The sequence below is a fragment of the Myotis yumanensis genome, unplaced genomic scaffold (assembly GCF_028538775.1).
Source record: "Myotis yumanensis isolate MYYU_CA2020_CCGP unplaced genomic scaffold, mMyoYum1.0.hap1 SCAF_18, whole genome shotgun sequence".
In the NCBI taxonomy this organism is placed as follows: domain Eukaryota; kingdom Metazoa; phylum Chordata; class Mammalia; order Chiroptera; family Vespertilionidae; genus Myotis; species Myotis yumanensis.
Window position 1 is genome coordinate 34,359,252 of NW_027223769.1, and position 14,990 is coordinate 34,374,241.

Below are 14,990 nucleotides of genomic sequence, written 5' to 3' on the forward strand. Positions count from 1 at the left end.
CACTTCCGCCCTCACGCTCCGCGGGAGCCCCCGCCTCTCGCGAGAAGCGCCTGAGCGGAGCCGGCGGCTGCGGAGAAGCGGGGAGGGCGTCCCGGGTACCAGGTAAGCGCTGGTTCGGTGGCGCCAAGAACACGACCTCCCCTGGTCGTCCCCTCCCGGCCCACCCTCGTCCCCAGACCCTCCCGTGTCCTCGTCCCAGTCGTGTCACTTGGTGGGAACTAGCCTTGGCCACCTCCCCGAGGACCATGGCGGGCTTTTGCCCTGAGAATCCGGCGTGAGGGGCCGGACCGGTCTTGTCGGCCGCGGGCTCCTGGCGCTGTGGCCCTGGTCCTTCCTGGACCGCCTGCCTCGGCCGAGGCCCCAGGGACAGCGGTCGGGAGGAAGCGCCGGGGCTGGGGTCCCGGAGGCCGGGGTGGGAGACCCCCTTCTGCCCGGAGCCAGCTGTTGTGACCTTGGGCCTCAGTCCCACGTCTCGAACGGAAGGCGTTTCGTTTCGGTCGTCGGGGGAACCTCCAGGTTGTACTTTTGAGCCAGTGATTTTCCTGAACTTCTAAGGCAGCGGTTCTCAACCTGTGGGTCGCGACCCCTTTGGGGGTCGAACGACCCTTTCACGGGGTTCGCCTAAGACCATCGGAAAACACATATATAATTACATATTGTTGTTGTGATTCATCACTATGCTTTAATTATGTTCAATTTGTAGCAATGAAAATACATCCTGCATATCAGATATTTACATGATGATTCATAATAGTAGCAACATTACAGTGATGAAGTAGCAACGAAAGTAATGTTATGGTTGGGGGTCACCACAACATGAGGAACTGTATTAAAGGGTCGCGGCGTTAGGAAGGTTGAGAACCACTGCTCCGAGGTGATGAGTTGGTTCTAATCAGGTATTTCCCAAACTTGCCAGATGGGAAGAACCACAGAAGATGCTTGCAGGTCGGTCGGATGCCCAGGCCTTTCTCCTGGAGGTTTGGTTCATTCATTGCATGCGGGTCTCGTCCAGGAGTCCGGTTTTAACACAAGCCCAGGCCCGGGTGATTTGTAGGATCTGCAGCTTTGGAAAAGGCTGGTGGCGTTCATTCAGACACGGAGTGCCAAGCCCTGGGTGACCCCGGAAGGTCACGGACTGGCCTCAAACCACTGTCCTGGCAGAGCCGCGCCAGGGTTTCTGTTGTCAGAGAATCTTCAAGTTAGGAGGATGATGGGTGGAGGAGTAGGGGTGCCAGGAGCTGAACGAGTCATTCTGTCAAGTTTGTGTTTGCGGTCAGACCCTGCCTGGTCTTTGTGTCTGTTTCGCACACGCCTTGCCAACCTGAGTCTTTGCATATCACTTTGGTCTCCCCTGCACGAGTGTGGGCGAAGCCCTCCTAAGCCAAAACCCCCCAAATGTTAAAATTTCACACCCATCTCTCCAGTTCCATAAAGCACTGCTCTACGGGTTGTTGTTTTTTTCTGAGTTCTGTCCATTTATCTTCAGATGAGCCTCTTTTGTTTGTGGCATTAATATTTAAGAAAGAAAGGAGGAACTGAGTACTGTGCTATCTCCTGACCCGATTTCATTCTATACTCGCCTGAGTATCAAGTGGAAGAGAAAGTTGACCCATGCGGGGAAATTTCCGTAGGATGAAAGCCCTGGCTTTACAGTCATATGGACTTGGATTCAAACCCCAGCTCTTACTATATCCACACAACACTTACTAGTGTGTGACCTGGGCAGAGTCAGAGGCCTCAGTTTCCTGGCTGTCAAATGGGAATAATGCCTAGGTTAAGGTGTTTCTGAGATTCCATTGAGATAATGTATGTAACGTGTTTTTAAACACCCTGGCTATACTAAATGTTAAAGAAAGACATAGTAGAAATTGTTGATCACTGATACATTGATCATATTTTGCTGAAAGGGAAAATATTCAACTTGCCAACCCTAATAACTTGTCTCTTTAAAAAAACACACACATTAAGCTTGTGGTTGGGTTGTCTGCCAATTTATTTGCCTTTCTTGCTGAGTCATACTTCTGCCTAATTAGTGTCCTGCCTGTTATATATTCTGGTCAAGCTGAGCTGTCTCATATCAGAGAGGAAATAACTTTCTGCCTTCAAGCTCTTTACTTGACTGCCAAGTCAGGGTGCTCTGAGGAAGCCGCCTGCTTTTGGGGTATGTTGGGGTTATGAAACCTTGGGATAATGAGCTCGTTCATTTATTCACACTGGTATTGACAGGAAGATGCTCTAACGTGGTCCGCATTCCCGGTCAGAATTAGGTTGTGATTCTAATCAATTCGATGGTGCCTCATGGGTGAAATTGCGCTTTCGTCTCTGCTCAGTCCTGACTCTCCTTTGCCCGGTGGTTCTAGGTGTGCAGCACAGCAGGGATGGCAGACTTTGGGATCTCGGCTGGCCAGTCCGTGGCGGTGGTCTGGGATAAGCCCTCCCCGCTGGAGGCTCTGAAAGACCTGGTGGAAAAGCTTCAGGCGTTAACCGGCAGTGAGGGCCGAGTGTCTGTGGAAAACATCAACCAGCTGTTGCAATGTAAGTACCAACCCAGGTTGTCTTTACAGGGTCGGGGTGGGGGGAAGCGGGGAGCTTTCAAGGGGAGTGCTGCACTTCTGATAAGATAACCGAGTTTTGCCCTAACTGGTTTGGCTCAGTGGATAGAGCGTCAGCCTGTGGACTCAAGGGTCCCAGGTTCGATTCCGGTCAAGGGCATGTGCCTTGGTTGCGGGCACGTACCCAGTGGGGGGTGTGCAGGAGGCAGCTGATTGATGGTTCTAACTCTCTATCCCTCTCCCTTCCTCTCTGTAAAAAATCAATAATATATATATAAAAAAAAAAAAAGATAACCGAGTTTTTGTTTGGGTGGCACATGATGGCAGTGGCCTGTCACCCTACTGTTTTCAGTTGAGATACAGTGGACTCAGGAGTGTGGTTGATTTGTATAGCATGTTCTTGTTTCTTTCTTAGCTACGCCACTTTTTCTTTTAAAGCCACTCACTCTTCAGTTTCCTCTTTGACTTCTTCCCACAAGCATATCAGAGGATATGAAAGTAGTAAGACTGGGGGAGAGCAGGGCAGCAGTGTCCTTACCCCTCTTACTAGTAACAGTGATCTAATCACATTTGCTGAACGGGTGGGTGTGCATTCTACAGGGCCAGGCGTGGCCTTGGTGGGGGCTCGGAGGGCTTGCAAGACAGCTCCTGGCGTCCAGGTGATTGCTGACACCGTCTTCCTTCTTTTCAGCTGCACACAAAGAATCTAGCTTTGACGTTATTCTAGCGGGTGCAATTCCTGGAAGCTGCACTCTGCACAGTGCTGAGGTTCTGGCTGAGATGGCCCGGATCCTTCGGCCTGGGGGAAGTCTGTTTCTGAAAGAGCCAGTGGAGACAGCTGTAGGTAAGGAAGCCTTCGTCTGAAAGATGGGACTTTCACAGGGTTGCATCTGTGCCTATGCTTGCGGCATCTCTCTGAGCAGGAGCTACCATTTGGAGGTCAATATTCTTACAGCTGATCTTATCATTAGATATACATTATTGTAAAAAATCTGAAGCTACACATCTGAAGAAATGTATGATCTCTGACCCAGTAGGTAGTAAAATAGAAGGAAACTGCCTATCTGAACATGGCTGGGTCCTTCAGCAGGTGAACGAACGGTTAACCTTTGCTATGTCTATACCATGGGAAACCATGCAGCAATAAAAGGGAACAAACTTCATATGTGAAACCCCTTGGACGAATCCCAAGGGAATCATGCTGAGTGAAAAAGCCAGTCTCAAAAGGTCACATGCTGTCTGATTTCGCTCATACAACATTCCTGAAATACAAAGTTACAGGTGATGGAGAACAAACTGGTGACTGCCTGGGAGGTGGTGTGTGAGGCTGTAAAGAGCTAGTATGGGGGCTCCTATGGTCAGAGAACACTCTATATCTTGATTGTGGTAATTGGTTACACTAAGCTACACGTGTGCTAAGATTGCCTAGAACCACACACACATATGCACACACACGTGCATGTAAATCTGGTGAAATTTGGATAAGCTCTGTGGACAATCAGTGTCGGCTTCCTGGTCTTCATATTGTATTAGAATCGTGTAAGATGTTACCAGGGGGGAAGTGAGGTTGGTGGGTTCTCGAGACATCTCTGAACTGTCTAAACATCCTGTACATCCATAGTTGTAGGTGAAATACAGTGACTGGAAATGTGGGAGTGATGAGGTAATTATTGATTCATGGGAAACTATGATGGAATTCAGGAAATAAAAACCTCTCTTTTTTGTTCAAGTGGTAAAGTGTCAAGAAATTATATAATTCTGAATTTTAACATTTGTTAACCAGACTTTGCATCAAAATGTGATGACTTATTTCACCAATAGAAATGAAAATATTTTGAAGTGTATGAAGATGTTTATGTGGGGATATAAAAACGTTGCTGGGAATGTAAACGTTGGGTGACTAAACACAGTGTCTTTTGTCAGAAGTATAAAAAGATAACACAATATTGTTACGTTAGAGTTTCTAAGCCTCTTTCTAATCATTATCTAACAACCCTGGAAGGCTTGGTATTTCCAAGAAGCAAAGATCTATAAGAAACAATAATGGAATTACTATCTGAAACTTAAGAGTACTGGTAAGAGAATTTTGAATAACCAAGTCAAATTAAAATATCACCAAAATGTATGTACATTAAACAGAAAAGGTTATTATTGTTCTAATGCCTGATGACCGAAACAGGATAGAGCCTTTATTATTTTTCCTGCTTTCACCTATAAAGCTGCTGATTGGGGTTTTCCTCTTGGCAGTTAACGATAGCAAAGTGAAGACGGCGTCTAAGCTGTGTTCGGCCCTGACTCTGTCTGGTCTTGTGGAGGTGAAAGAGGTATGTTGGGAGACAGCCTTCTTTGCCGGGAACCTAACCCTGGGTCACTAACCTAGTATGTACCTCTTCGTAGACAATACAGAGAGAACCGGGGAAATACCAGCCCTGAAGGGGAGGTGGTCAGTTCGCTTAGACTAGGAACTAAGCTGGGAAGTGCTTTGCATGTGAGATACGTGAAGCCTCCAGGGACAAAACCTCTGGGATAGTCCCCCCGAAGAGGCTCAGCTAGGGCCCAGGTGGGTGGGGGCATATTCTGGTCTCAGTGCTGGTTAGTGGTGCTGCCCGCTGAGGCCGCAGAGTGGAGCACAGATCTCTTAGTGGCCGCCAGTCCTAGGCCCCAGGGAAGGGCAGTCACCTAGGTCATCCTCGGATATTTGGTGGGCAGCTGGTAGAGGTTGGAGGGGAAACCCCATTTTTGACAGTTCAGTAGAAATATTTTAATTAAATAGAGGTGTTTATATTTCTACATTCTTCTCTGATGTTGAAATTTTCTTAGGTGTGAGGTAGAATAATAAAGTGAGAGCCATTATACCACTGATTTGCTACATGACTGAAGACCTTAATTTATTCATGCCCACTCTTTATTTTTCTTTTTAGTTTAAGTTTTTCCGTTTTTTATTCTAAAATAAGGAATGCTCACAAAAATTCAGTTAATGCTAAAGAATGTTGAATATGAAGTGATGACATCCCAGTCCTTGCTCACACGTCTCTCCCCAGAGGAAACCGTTTATTATGGATTTGCAGCTACACACACACACACACACACACACACACACACACACGTATATACATATGTCATTACTTAATGTCAGTAAGGTCATATGTATACATAGTTAGGTCGCTAGCTTTTTGGACATTTACCCATCTCATGATGTAACAGTAGTCAGTGCTACAGGTGGGCTGTGGTTCGTTTAACCATTCTATAATTGTTAGACACAAGGTTATTATTGTTTTAATGACACAGCACCCCCACCCGTTTTTTTACTTTTACTGTCTGCTGCTACTTCCCAAGGCACATAGGAAGCATTTCCCTCCCCCTGTGGTTCTTTTCCTCTCAGGATCTAAATTTTACTGTCTTTATGGTGGGTCTGCTTCCCCGCCACAGGCTTAGATCCTATTCAACAGGCCATGTCTGATTCATCTTCACGATACTCACCCAACCCTCACAATGAATCGCACAGTGCCTTATGCCTAATAGATATTTGATAATGTTTTAAAACTTTGGAAAGTTTTAAAACTTTCCAAAGTTTAAAATAGGCCCAAAGTAAAAATGTAGACAAAAGTTACACTCTAGGGTTGTGACCAGTGAGAAGCTGATGTGACCATGAGGTGATGTCCGTTACTCATGCTGTTATCTTGTGTACTACGTAAAACAGCGGTCGCCAGCCGGTGGTCCGTGAGGTCCGAGAGGTCCGAAAGGTTGGTGACCACTGGTTTAAGGAAACCTTTGGAGCAGTGATGGCCAACCCGTGGACACTAGTGGTCCGTGAGGTCCGAAAGGTTGGCGACTGCTGACTTGAAACACAGAAATTAGGATTTGATACCCATGTAGGTGGGCTTGGAACATCATTTTGTAGAAGGAGTGTGGCCTGATCCTTTTATATCTTGAATTCCAGCTGCATCGGGAGTCCTTGAGCCCTGAGGAGATACAGTCTGTGCAAGAACATCTGGGTTACCATAGTGACAGTTTGGTCTCTGTGCAAATCACAGGCAAAAAACCCAACTTTGAAGTGGGTTCTTCTAGTCAACTTAAGCTTTCTACTGCCAAGAAGTCTTCTCCTTCGGGTAAGACTGGACGTTCTTGTCTGAATAGGCCTGAAGGACACATTAGAAATTGAGCCAAAGATCTTAATGACGTGATAGATCTTTAGAGGATTAGTCCTTCCTTAATTTCTGTCATTTCCAAATGGAAGAAATTAAGGAAGAACTAATCCTCTAAAAATGGAAGAATGCTTATTGTACTATTATCTTAGGCATTTTCAGGTCGCAACAGAACTAACGCCTAGATATTATCTAGTTCAGCCCTTCTGCACTGGAGGACACTGAGACCTCCAGATTTTATTATGTTGTTGTTTTTATTAATTTCAAAGAGAGGAAGAGAGAGAGAAATATCAGTGATGAGAGACAATCATCAGTCAGCTGCCTCCTGCACTCCCGCTACTGGGGATGGAGCCCACAACCTGGGCATGTGCCCTGACGGGGAATCATGGGTCAATGCTCAGCCACTGAGACACACCGGCTGGGCGAGGTCTCCGGATTTTAGAGGCCTGAGTCACAGAGCTTAGTTATTGAAGTCTCTCCAGGCCCCAGAATTTTGATATTTATCCCCAGGAGACCTCATGGTGGTGTCATGATAGATAGGAGTGCCCTGCTCCTCTTCCCATGTGTCCTCTGCCTTTGTGCCAATAGAGTTAGCTTTTCTTCCTTTGAGGATCCTAAGACACTTGTAAAAACATTTCTTCTGCTCAGAAAATTACACTCCCCACCCTGCTTTGCATTTCCTATCGCTGTTTTTTAACGCCCAGGTTAGGAAAATTGTCCCAGCTCTGAGGTGTGCAAAGGTGTATACGTCTGGTCACACAACTCTGTTTTGACTGTCCAGCTTACACCTTCAAGAAACCCTTGGGAATCCTAACCTTTGGGTTCATAGCCCCGTATGGTGGGAACAGCTCAGATGAGCAGTTTGCCCAGTGGAAGGTCCGAGCATGCAGTTGTGGCAGTGATCACTAGGGGGTGCTCTTACCCCCAGGCCCATTTGGTGACAGGCCTCACACTGAATTGGGATCTCAGCCCTTTTCTGGCCCTTCTTGGGCTCTCCTGTCCTGTAGAGGAACTCAGGAAGTGTGAGGTTTTCGCCACCGATTTGTTACCCTGCCAGCATCAGCTCCAGAGCTTGTTTTCTTGTGTGTAACAGGTTTATGTGAGGCTGAAGCTGTGTGTTCATCATGCTTTTTGTCACATTCTCATTCATCTTCAATCACCCGCAGTAGGTGTACGGAGTACCATTAGTCCGTGTTCTGAGGATGGAAACTAAGAGAAAGAGGAGAAAGCAGTGTAGAGTGGAAGTGAAAGCATTAGACAGAATGGCATATGTGGCTTTGTGGCCTAAGTGTCCAAACCTGCTTTCTAGCTGTGCAATTAGGATGACCGCGGCTTCCCTCCTAAGGTTGTTATTAGCAGGATTAAATGAGATGATGTATGTGAAATGCTTCATATAATGTCTGGTACAGAGCAATTTTTTTAAAAAGGATGGCTTCTGTGACTATCACAGTGATCCATCGGCCCAAGGTCCTGCCTTTTGTAAGTGGTAGAGCTGGGCCTTGAACCCGTGTCTTTTGACTCTCGGTCCAGTATGTTCTCTGCACAAAGTCTCAATAGAAAGCACTTAGGTTCACTTGTAGTTTGTTTAGGCTTCTTAATGGAGCTCTTTTTCTTTTTTTGGTTGGACTCAGTGAAGCCTGCTGTGGACCCTGCAGCTGCCAAACTCTGGACCCTCTCGGCCAATGACATGGAGGATGAGAGCATGGTGAGTCAGCACCTGTTGATAGCTTTCCCTTAGGCCCCACGTTGGGGATGAGGTTTCTGGTTTGGAGTGGCCTCTCTGGACTCGTAGGTGTGAAGGTGTTTAAAGCCCAGCATTGAGGCTGTGCCTATCACCGGCATTTCTCAATTAGGAGGAACCTCCCCATTAGTGGCCTTTGACATTTCTTTTCAGCATGTTTTCCCCACAGATTTTCCTGTTCTTAATTCAGGCGATACATTAAAGACGCTCGTGGGCATGTGCAAACTTGAAAAGAGTTGTGAGCTGAAATGTTTTTATTGGCTCCTTTGGCCAAGTCACTGACACTCGCTGTCTTCAAAGCAATACTCCATCTTTGATCGGTGCTTCCATAACAAAGTTGTTCACTTCTCCAACTATCGAAGTTATAGTGGCAAGCAAAGTAGGCTCGTGCCCTCAGAACTTACAGGTTACCTGTCCACACGTTTATCAAAGAATTACACAACATGTGTATCATATTGGCCCTTTTCTCTGAAATTCTAGAGAAAATATTTTATTCCCCTTTTCACCTGACAGGCCTTCTTATACATACAGGGTAACCCAGAAATGTATCCACACACTTGAATAATTATAAAGGCAGTGTTTATTGAAGTATTTTTCATTTACCAGCTATCAGCTGTTCCCAGTGTAAATCGGTTCCCAGTCCCCTCACAGCCTAGTGCATCTTCTGTGGTGCTCAGCCCTGACTCGAGCATCAACCAGAAGGAGGATGGCGGGCGCCTTCTTACACAGGCGGTAAACCTGCTGCCTCCGCCTGTGGCCACCTCCGCCTCTCCTTAGCAGAGAGTATGGATGTGTCACCAACTGCTTCCAACACTCCCCAGGATCTCATTGACTCAGATGAGCTGCTGGATCCAGAGGATTTGAAGAAGCCAGACCCAGCTTCCCTGCGGGCCCCTTCCTGCGGAGAAGGGAAGAAGAGGAAGGCCTGCAAGAACTGGTGAGTGCTGCCCGCAGCAGATTCCAGGTGCTTCCAGGCTTCTCGTCCCTGCAGTCACAGTGCTCTGTGTAATTACAGCAGAGTCTTCCTGCAGGTACATTCTAAAGAACAGTAAAATGAACACCAGGTACACCTCACCAGGTTAAGAACCAGAGATATTACTGGTACCTTAGCAGCCACCTCTGCATGCTTATTTCAGAGAGGGAGGGAGAGGAAGAGAGATAGAAACATCAATGATGAGAGACAATCATTGATCAGCTGCCTCCTGCACGCTCCCTACTGGGGGCTGAGCCCACAGCCCACGCATGTGCCCTAACTGGGAATCAAACTGATTCATAAGTTGATGCTCAACCAGTTTTCACATGTAGGTGGATAGTTTAACCACCTACATGTGAATCTCCAGACAATATATTATTTGTGAAGGACTGAAGAGTAAGCCCCAACCTGAGTAGACAAGGAAGGACGGATAGCCCATATCTCAGAAGGCTCCCAGGGAAGAAAGATCGACAGGGCCCTCTGCTCTGGCTTCTATGAGAATCTCGCAGAGCAACTCCTGGGAAGTCAGTGGGAAGGAATGAAGAGGAAAGTGCGTACATTTGGTACTGCCAGGATTTGGAGTTTCTGGGTGGTGGCCAGTCTCACTCATCAGCTGCTGATTCCCCAGCACGTGTGGCCTTGCTGAAGAACTGGAAAAAGAGAATTCCCGGGAACAGAAGAGCTCCCAACCCAAGTCGGCTTGTGGGAACGTAAGTATCATTGCTTAGTATTCCCCAAATCCTTAGCGGTCTCGGGCGACATCCTGAACTCCACACAGACTAGCTCCCGCTGTAGGGAACTTCCTGCCCAATATTTCAGTCATTGGTGAACACGTGAGAACATGTATGTAGGTCTTCATGGGGCAGCACGGTTATCTCTTAAGAGAGGGTCAGCATGCTCATGCCCAGGCTGGGGCTCTTGTTTCTTATTTTTGTCCCTTCCTGCTTCCTGGTGGACCTGAGGTTATTCAGCCGTTTGGCTGAGCTCAGCTGGTACTTGAATGCTGAGAATATAGAAATATGGCCTAAGGAGCTTCTCTAGGCCATTGTTCTCATAGGACCAGAGATCTTTAAAACTCTTGTGTCTGGGCCCTCAGGGGACCTACAGATGCGCCCAGCCATTTCCTTCAGCCGCTGAGGCCATAACATGAAATTAGGGATCCCGTCCTAGCCCCTATTCCTGGCATAAGCTCCCCGTATGATGGTCTCGCCAGTATATTACAATATATCATTGTATATTTATTATGTCCACAGTGTTACCTGGGCGACGCTTTCCGCTGCGCCAGCTGCCCCTACCTCGGGATGCCAGCCTTCAAGCCCGGGGAGCAGGTGCTCCTGAGCAACAGCAACCTCAGCGATGCCTAGGAGGGACCCGCGAGCACACGGCTCCTCCGGCCACTCCTGCCTCAGACCCTGTCTCTGCATGGGCTCCCTCTCTCCGAAACCCGTTTGCAGGGAGGGGCTCAGGCAGAGTGAAGCCGGCTGTGGGGTGCAGGGGTGTGCAGTGCTGCTGTGGATCAAAAGACCAAGGTGTCCTGGGCCGGTTACCGGGGCGGGCCAGTTTCTTCATAGTGTTAGGGAATCGGATGTGTCCTGGAGCGGTCCCCCTCCCAGGGTCAATGTGCTGATCATAACACTCTGTGCCCAGGCTCCCCGACTATTAACTCCGTGACAGGGCCCTGCCCCTACTCTGTGCTCAGCCGGCGCCGCTACGTGTCTTACAGAGTTGGTGGCTTACTCACCATGCCGTTCCTGGTGACGTGAGTCAAGGGATTCGTCACCTCAGGGCACCAAGGGAGTCACTCAGGGGTTGCTGTGATCATAGTCCCTGTACCCCTCCACCCCACCCGTGTTTTCGTGTGTTGCACCTGTGTTCTGTTCATCTGCAGTTACTATTAAACTCGTGTACTTCCACGGATAGTTGTGACGAGGGGATGTTTGTGGTGTCTGACAGACGTGCAAATTCAACTTGCACCACAGAACTTTCTGTTTTGGAGACTTTGTGTCCCGCACAGTGGGGCTGGTCCTTCCAGGGACCTGGCCTCTCCGTCTCCTTTAGAAGAGTCCTGGCTGGAGGAAGCAGGACAGAGACCTGAACCCACAGTTCCCCTCTCTGAGCAGGAGACCCTTCTCGTTACCGCCCTCACAGACTTGGAGTGGGTCTGGCCAAATAGTTGGGAGAGAGTGTGGGTCTGAGAGCCCTGGATTTTCCTATCTTACCAATAAATAAAAGCATTCTTTGGTATTAGTGCTCGAAGCTTGCTTTTGCTTCTCCTGGTCCCGGCGGGTGGAGCTCAGTTACGGGTGTGGCTAGATTCTAGTTTGACTGCAAAGCCCCTGTGGTGGGTAGAGTCCCAGGCCCCCCCAAGCCCCCCACGCCCAGTGGGTGCCTGCCCTTGTGTTTGAGCGGGGCCTGTGAGCATGGCGGGCCCTCACTGCTGTGGCGAGATCACATTATGTGGCAGAAGGGGGGGGTTTGCAGGCGTGAAGTCCCTAAGGGACCATCAGTGAAGGAGTATCCTGAGGGGGCCTGGCCTGAGTGCTGGGCCTTTAGAAGAACCGGAGAACGAGGGTTTCTCTGGCCTCCAGTGCCATGATGTGAGATCCCGGGCCAGGGACTGCAGGCAACCGCTGGGAGTCGAGAGCAGACCATTGAGGGTCTTGCAAAGGTTCTGCAGTGAGAGGTGGGCAAGATGGGGGTGGGGCTGCAGGAACCCCCAGGCCAGGGAGCTCCCCAGCTGGAAACGTCTGCGGAATGGGGTCAGAGACGTAAGGGGACCGAGCAAGAGGTCACAGGTGAACACAGAGGCTGGTCTGGGAGGAGATTGGGGACTTCAGGGGTCCGACAAGAGACCTGAGAGAACCCAGACAACGCTCCCCAAAACCCCTCCCTGCTCATGCACCACAGAGGCAGGGGTCTGCTGAGCCTCTCCATCCACCCCCCCTGCTCTTACCTCAGCCCCACCCCTGCCTAGGCCTCTCACACCAGGGCCTCCCTCACCGAGTGTGGCCTGCCCCCAGGTCCCTCTGAGCCTCAGCTCCCTTTCTGACCTGGATGGGGCAGGACCAGATGTTCTCCGAGGGGCCAGCAATGTGACAGCCTGGGGGGACAGACACACTGACACAGACTGCGGCAGAAAGACTTTAATCGGGGCCCTTTCATGCTTCGGTTCCAGTTAGGAAAGGGATGGTACTCCGTCCTTGGACGGCCCCCGCTGGACCCAGGCCGCTCGGGGGTTGGGGTAGTGAACACTGAGGCACCGGAAGTTTCCACATGGTCCAGGGAGAAATCAGGACTCCTGGACCCTGGGGTCATGTGACTTCATGATGGTTCGCAAATATTTGACCGCCTTCTTCACCGTGGTTTCCTTGGGGTTCGCACAGATGGACCTGCCCTGGACAGTTACAAACCTACAGAGGGAGAAAGCCGGGGAGCGTCAGGGCAGAAGGCTCCACAGAGCCCAGCAGCCTCGTCCTGCACCTGCCGGACTTGCTGACGTCACACGGGGTCAGTAGGAAATCTGGGACCTCAGGCTCTGCCTCAGTGACTCTTCCCTTCCAGAGAGCCCGGGAACTGGGGGTGGAGGGGTGGGGGGGTTCAGGGGCAGGGCCTGGGTGACAGAGGAGACATGAAGGCCACACTCTCCTCTCCTCTTCCCAGTGGCCCTTCTGGAAGCTCCAGGACCTCCCTCTCCCACGCTCAGCCCCCAGGATCGGGGTGGGGGGGTGGAGGGGGAGGTCAGGCTTACACAACAGCAGCCCTGGGACACTCCTCCGAGGTCCGGTACCACCGCACCACCCGCCGCAGAGGGATGGCCCCTTTGAAGTACTCCACGCAGCACTCCCGGCCCACGTTGATCCCTCGAGCTGCGGAGAAAGAAGCGGGAGCAGGTGTGAGACCTGTGCTGTGGGCTGGGTGCCTGTCTGTGTGTGTGTGTGTCTGTCCGTCTGTGGAGAGGAGTCTGTGTGCACGTCTGTGTGTGTGTGTGTCTGTGTGTTGATGGGAGGATCTGTGAGTGTGTTTCTGTGTGGGGAGCATGTAGAGGGCCTGCACGTGTCTGTGTGTCACATGCGCACATTTGTGTGCCTAAGGTCTCTGTGGGCTTTGGGAGCTCGTGTGTGTGTGTGCATGTATCTGTGTGTGCTTGGGAGGGTGTGTGTGTGTGTGTGTGTGCATATGCCTGAGTGTGTGTACCTGTGTGTGTTTGGGGGAGTGGTGCATGCTTACTTGCATGTGTGTCTGTGTATGCATCTGTAAGTGTGTGCACGCTCAACGCCAGCTCAGGGCTGAGCCTTCCTGGCACAGCTCACACAGTCCCCCAGCACACCTGAGACAGGTGCCTTCATCCCCCATTGGACAGATGGTGAGACGGAGGCCCAGGGGCTCAGTTCCCTCATCTCTGCACAACGACAAATATCTGACACTTGCACAGAGACAAGCTGGAGACGTGTGGCTTCGTTACTACCATACCAGCATGTTTTCTCAGAAGCCCGGCTGCCCTTGACCATCGGGGGGCTGTAACGTCAGGGCTGAGGTGCTCAGTGCTCGCTTCACAGGAGTGAGAACACAGGCACAGCCGCCGAAGGAGGCCCCTGACAAGATAACCTCTGAGGCTGCCCGTGGGCTGGGCAGGCCCTCGCCAGCTTGTGTCTGATTTCAGCCTTCCTTTCCCAACTGAATGTAAAAACCTCTCTCTTCACCTCTTCTGGGAACTGAGTCTCCTGCTTTTACCCGATTCCCTCAGGGTATGGAAAACCCATTCACTAAACATACACTGACAAATTCTTCTGAGAATTGTTCACTTTTCGCTGTTGAAACACAACCACAGCCACCGGCTCACAACATCGGAGTGTGAGATGTGGGAGCCCTCACCAAGCCTCCTCTCCTCCTCCTCCTCCTCCCCTTCATCATTGTTTTTCTCTCAACGCCTCCCTCAAAATCCTATTGCTGCTGACCTCTCACATCTTTGCAGGAATAAGTGAGCTGCAAATAAACACACAAATGTGTGTGTGTCCATCTTCCCCACCTCCAACCCCCGACCCCTCTCACCTGCACGGGCCTCCTGCAGGGAAGCCCCCAGGAGGAGGGAGAGCAGGAGCAGCGTCTTCCAGGGGGTCATGGTGCTGGAGCCCAGAGAAGGTCTCTGCGTGCGGTCCCTCAGCCGGGGGAGACAGGATGGGCGCCCAGGGTGGAGGTGACCTATTTAACCTCTCTGGGATCTGGCCCCGCCCATCAGCGCTTCCTCCCATCCTTCCCTGGACCAGTGGAGTTCGAAGAACTTGAGATGATTCTGTAGAAGTCCAGGCTTGGAATGTTTGTGGCTTTCCAGTGAACAGGGGCTCAAGTGGGGACAGAGGTGGGGTATTCATCCGGGGGCCACGGCGACACACTTCTCCTTTTGCAGAGACATTTCTTGGTTCCTCTTAGGACAGAAAAAGCTTGGTCCTCGACTGGAGTTGTCCTGCTTCGAACCCCCTTTGTGCACGGTGCCCTGGGACGGGGACAGCCAGGCAGGGGCCAAGAGAGGCTGCTTAACCTGGGACCAGAGGAGCTCCAGGTGCAAAAGGGGTTCCTCTCCT

General features: G+C 50.4%; 3 protein-coding genes across 3 annotated transcripts in view; 2 read left to right on the forward strand and 1 right to left on the reverse strand.

The window, feature by feature from the left end:
• The window catches only part of KIFC3 (kinesin family member C3), a 268,780-nt gene extending 254,062 nt beyond the window's left edge, over window positions 1-14,718 (forward strand). Inside the window, exon 22 of the mRNA XM_070397771.1 lies at window positions 14,707-14,718. The gene's annotated coding sequence lies outside the window, so the exon portion shown is untranslated. The remainder of the gene's footprint in view (window positions 1-14,706) is intronic.
• Window positions 11-10,872, forward strand: CIAPIN1 (cytokine induced apoptosis inhibitor 1). The gene is made up of 9 exons (XM_070398932.1): window positions 11-102; window positions 2,361-2,535; window positions 3,244-3,396; window positions 4,800-4,876; window positions 6,493-6,661; window positions 8,329-8,402; window positions 9,260-9,375; window positions 10,040-10,121; window positions 10,665-10,872. Exons 2-9 carry the CDS (start codon window positions 2,379-2,381, stop codon window positions 10,773-10,775), a joined length of 939 nt encoding a protein of 312 aa, XP_070255033.1. The 5' UTR covers window positions 11-102; window positions 2,361-2,378; the 3' UTR covers window positions 10,776-10,872.
• Window positions 12,547-14,990, reverse strand: CCL17 (C-C motif chemokine ligand 17). The gene is made up of 3 exons (XM_070397781.1): window positions 14,461-14,990; window positions 13,160-13,277; window positions 12,547-12,821 (listed from the first exon to the last, which is right to left on the reverse strand). Exons 1-3 carry the CDS (start codon window positions 14,528-14,530, stop codon window positions 12,701-12,703), a joined length of 309 nt encoding a protein of 102 aa, XP_070253882.1. The 5' UTR covers window positions 14,531-14,990; the 3' UTR covers window positions 12,547-12,700.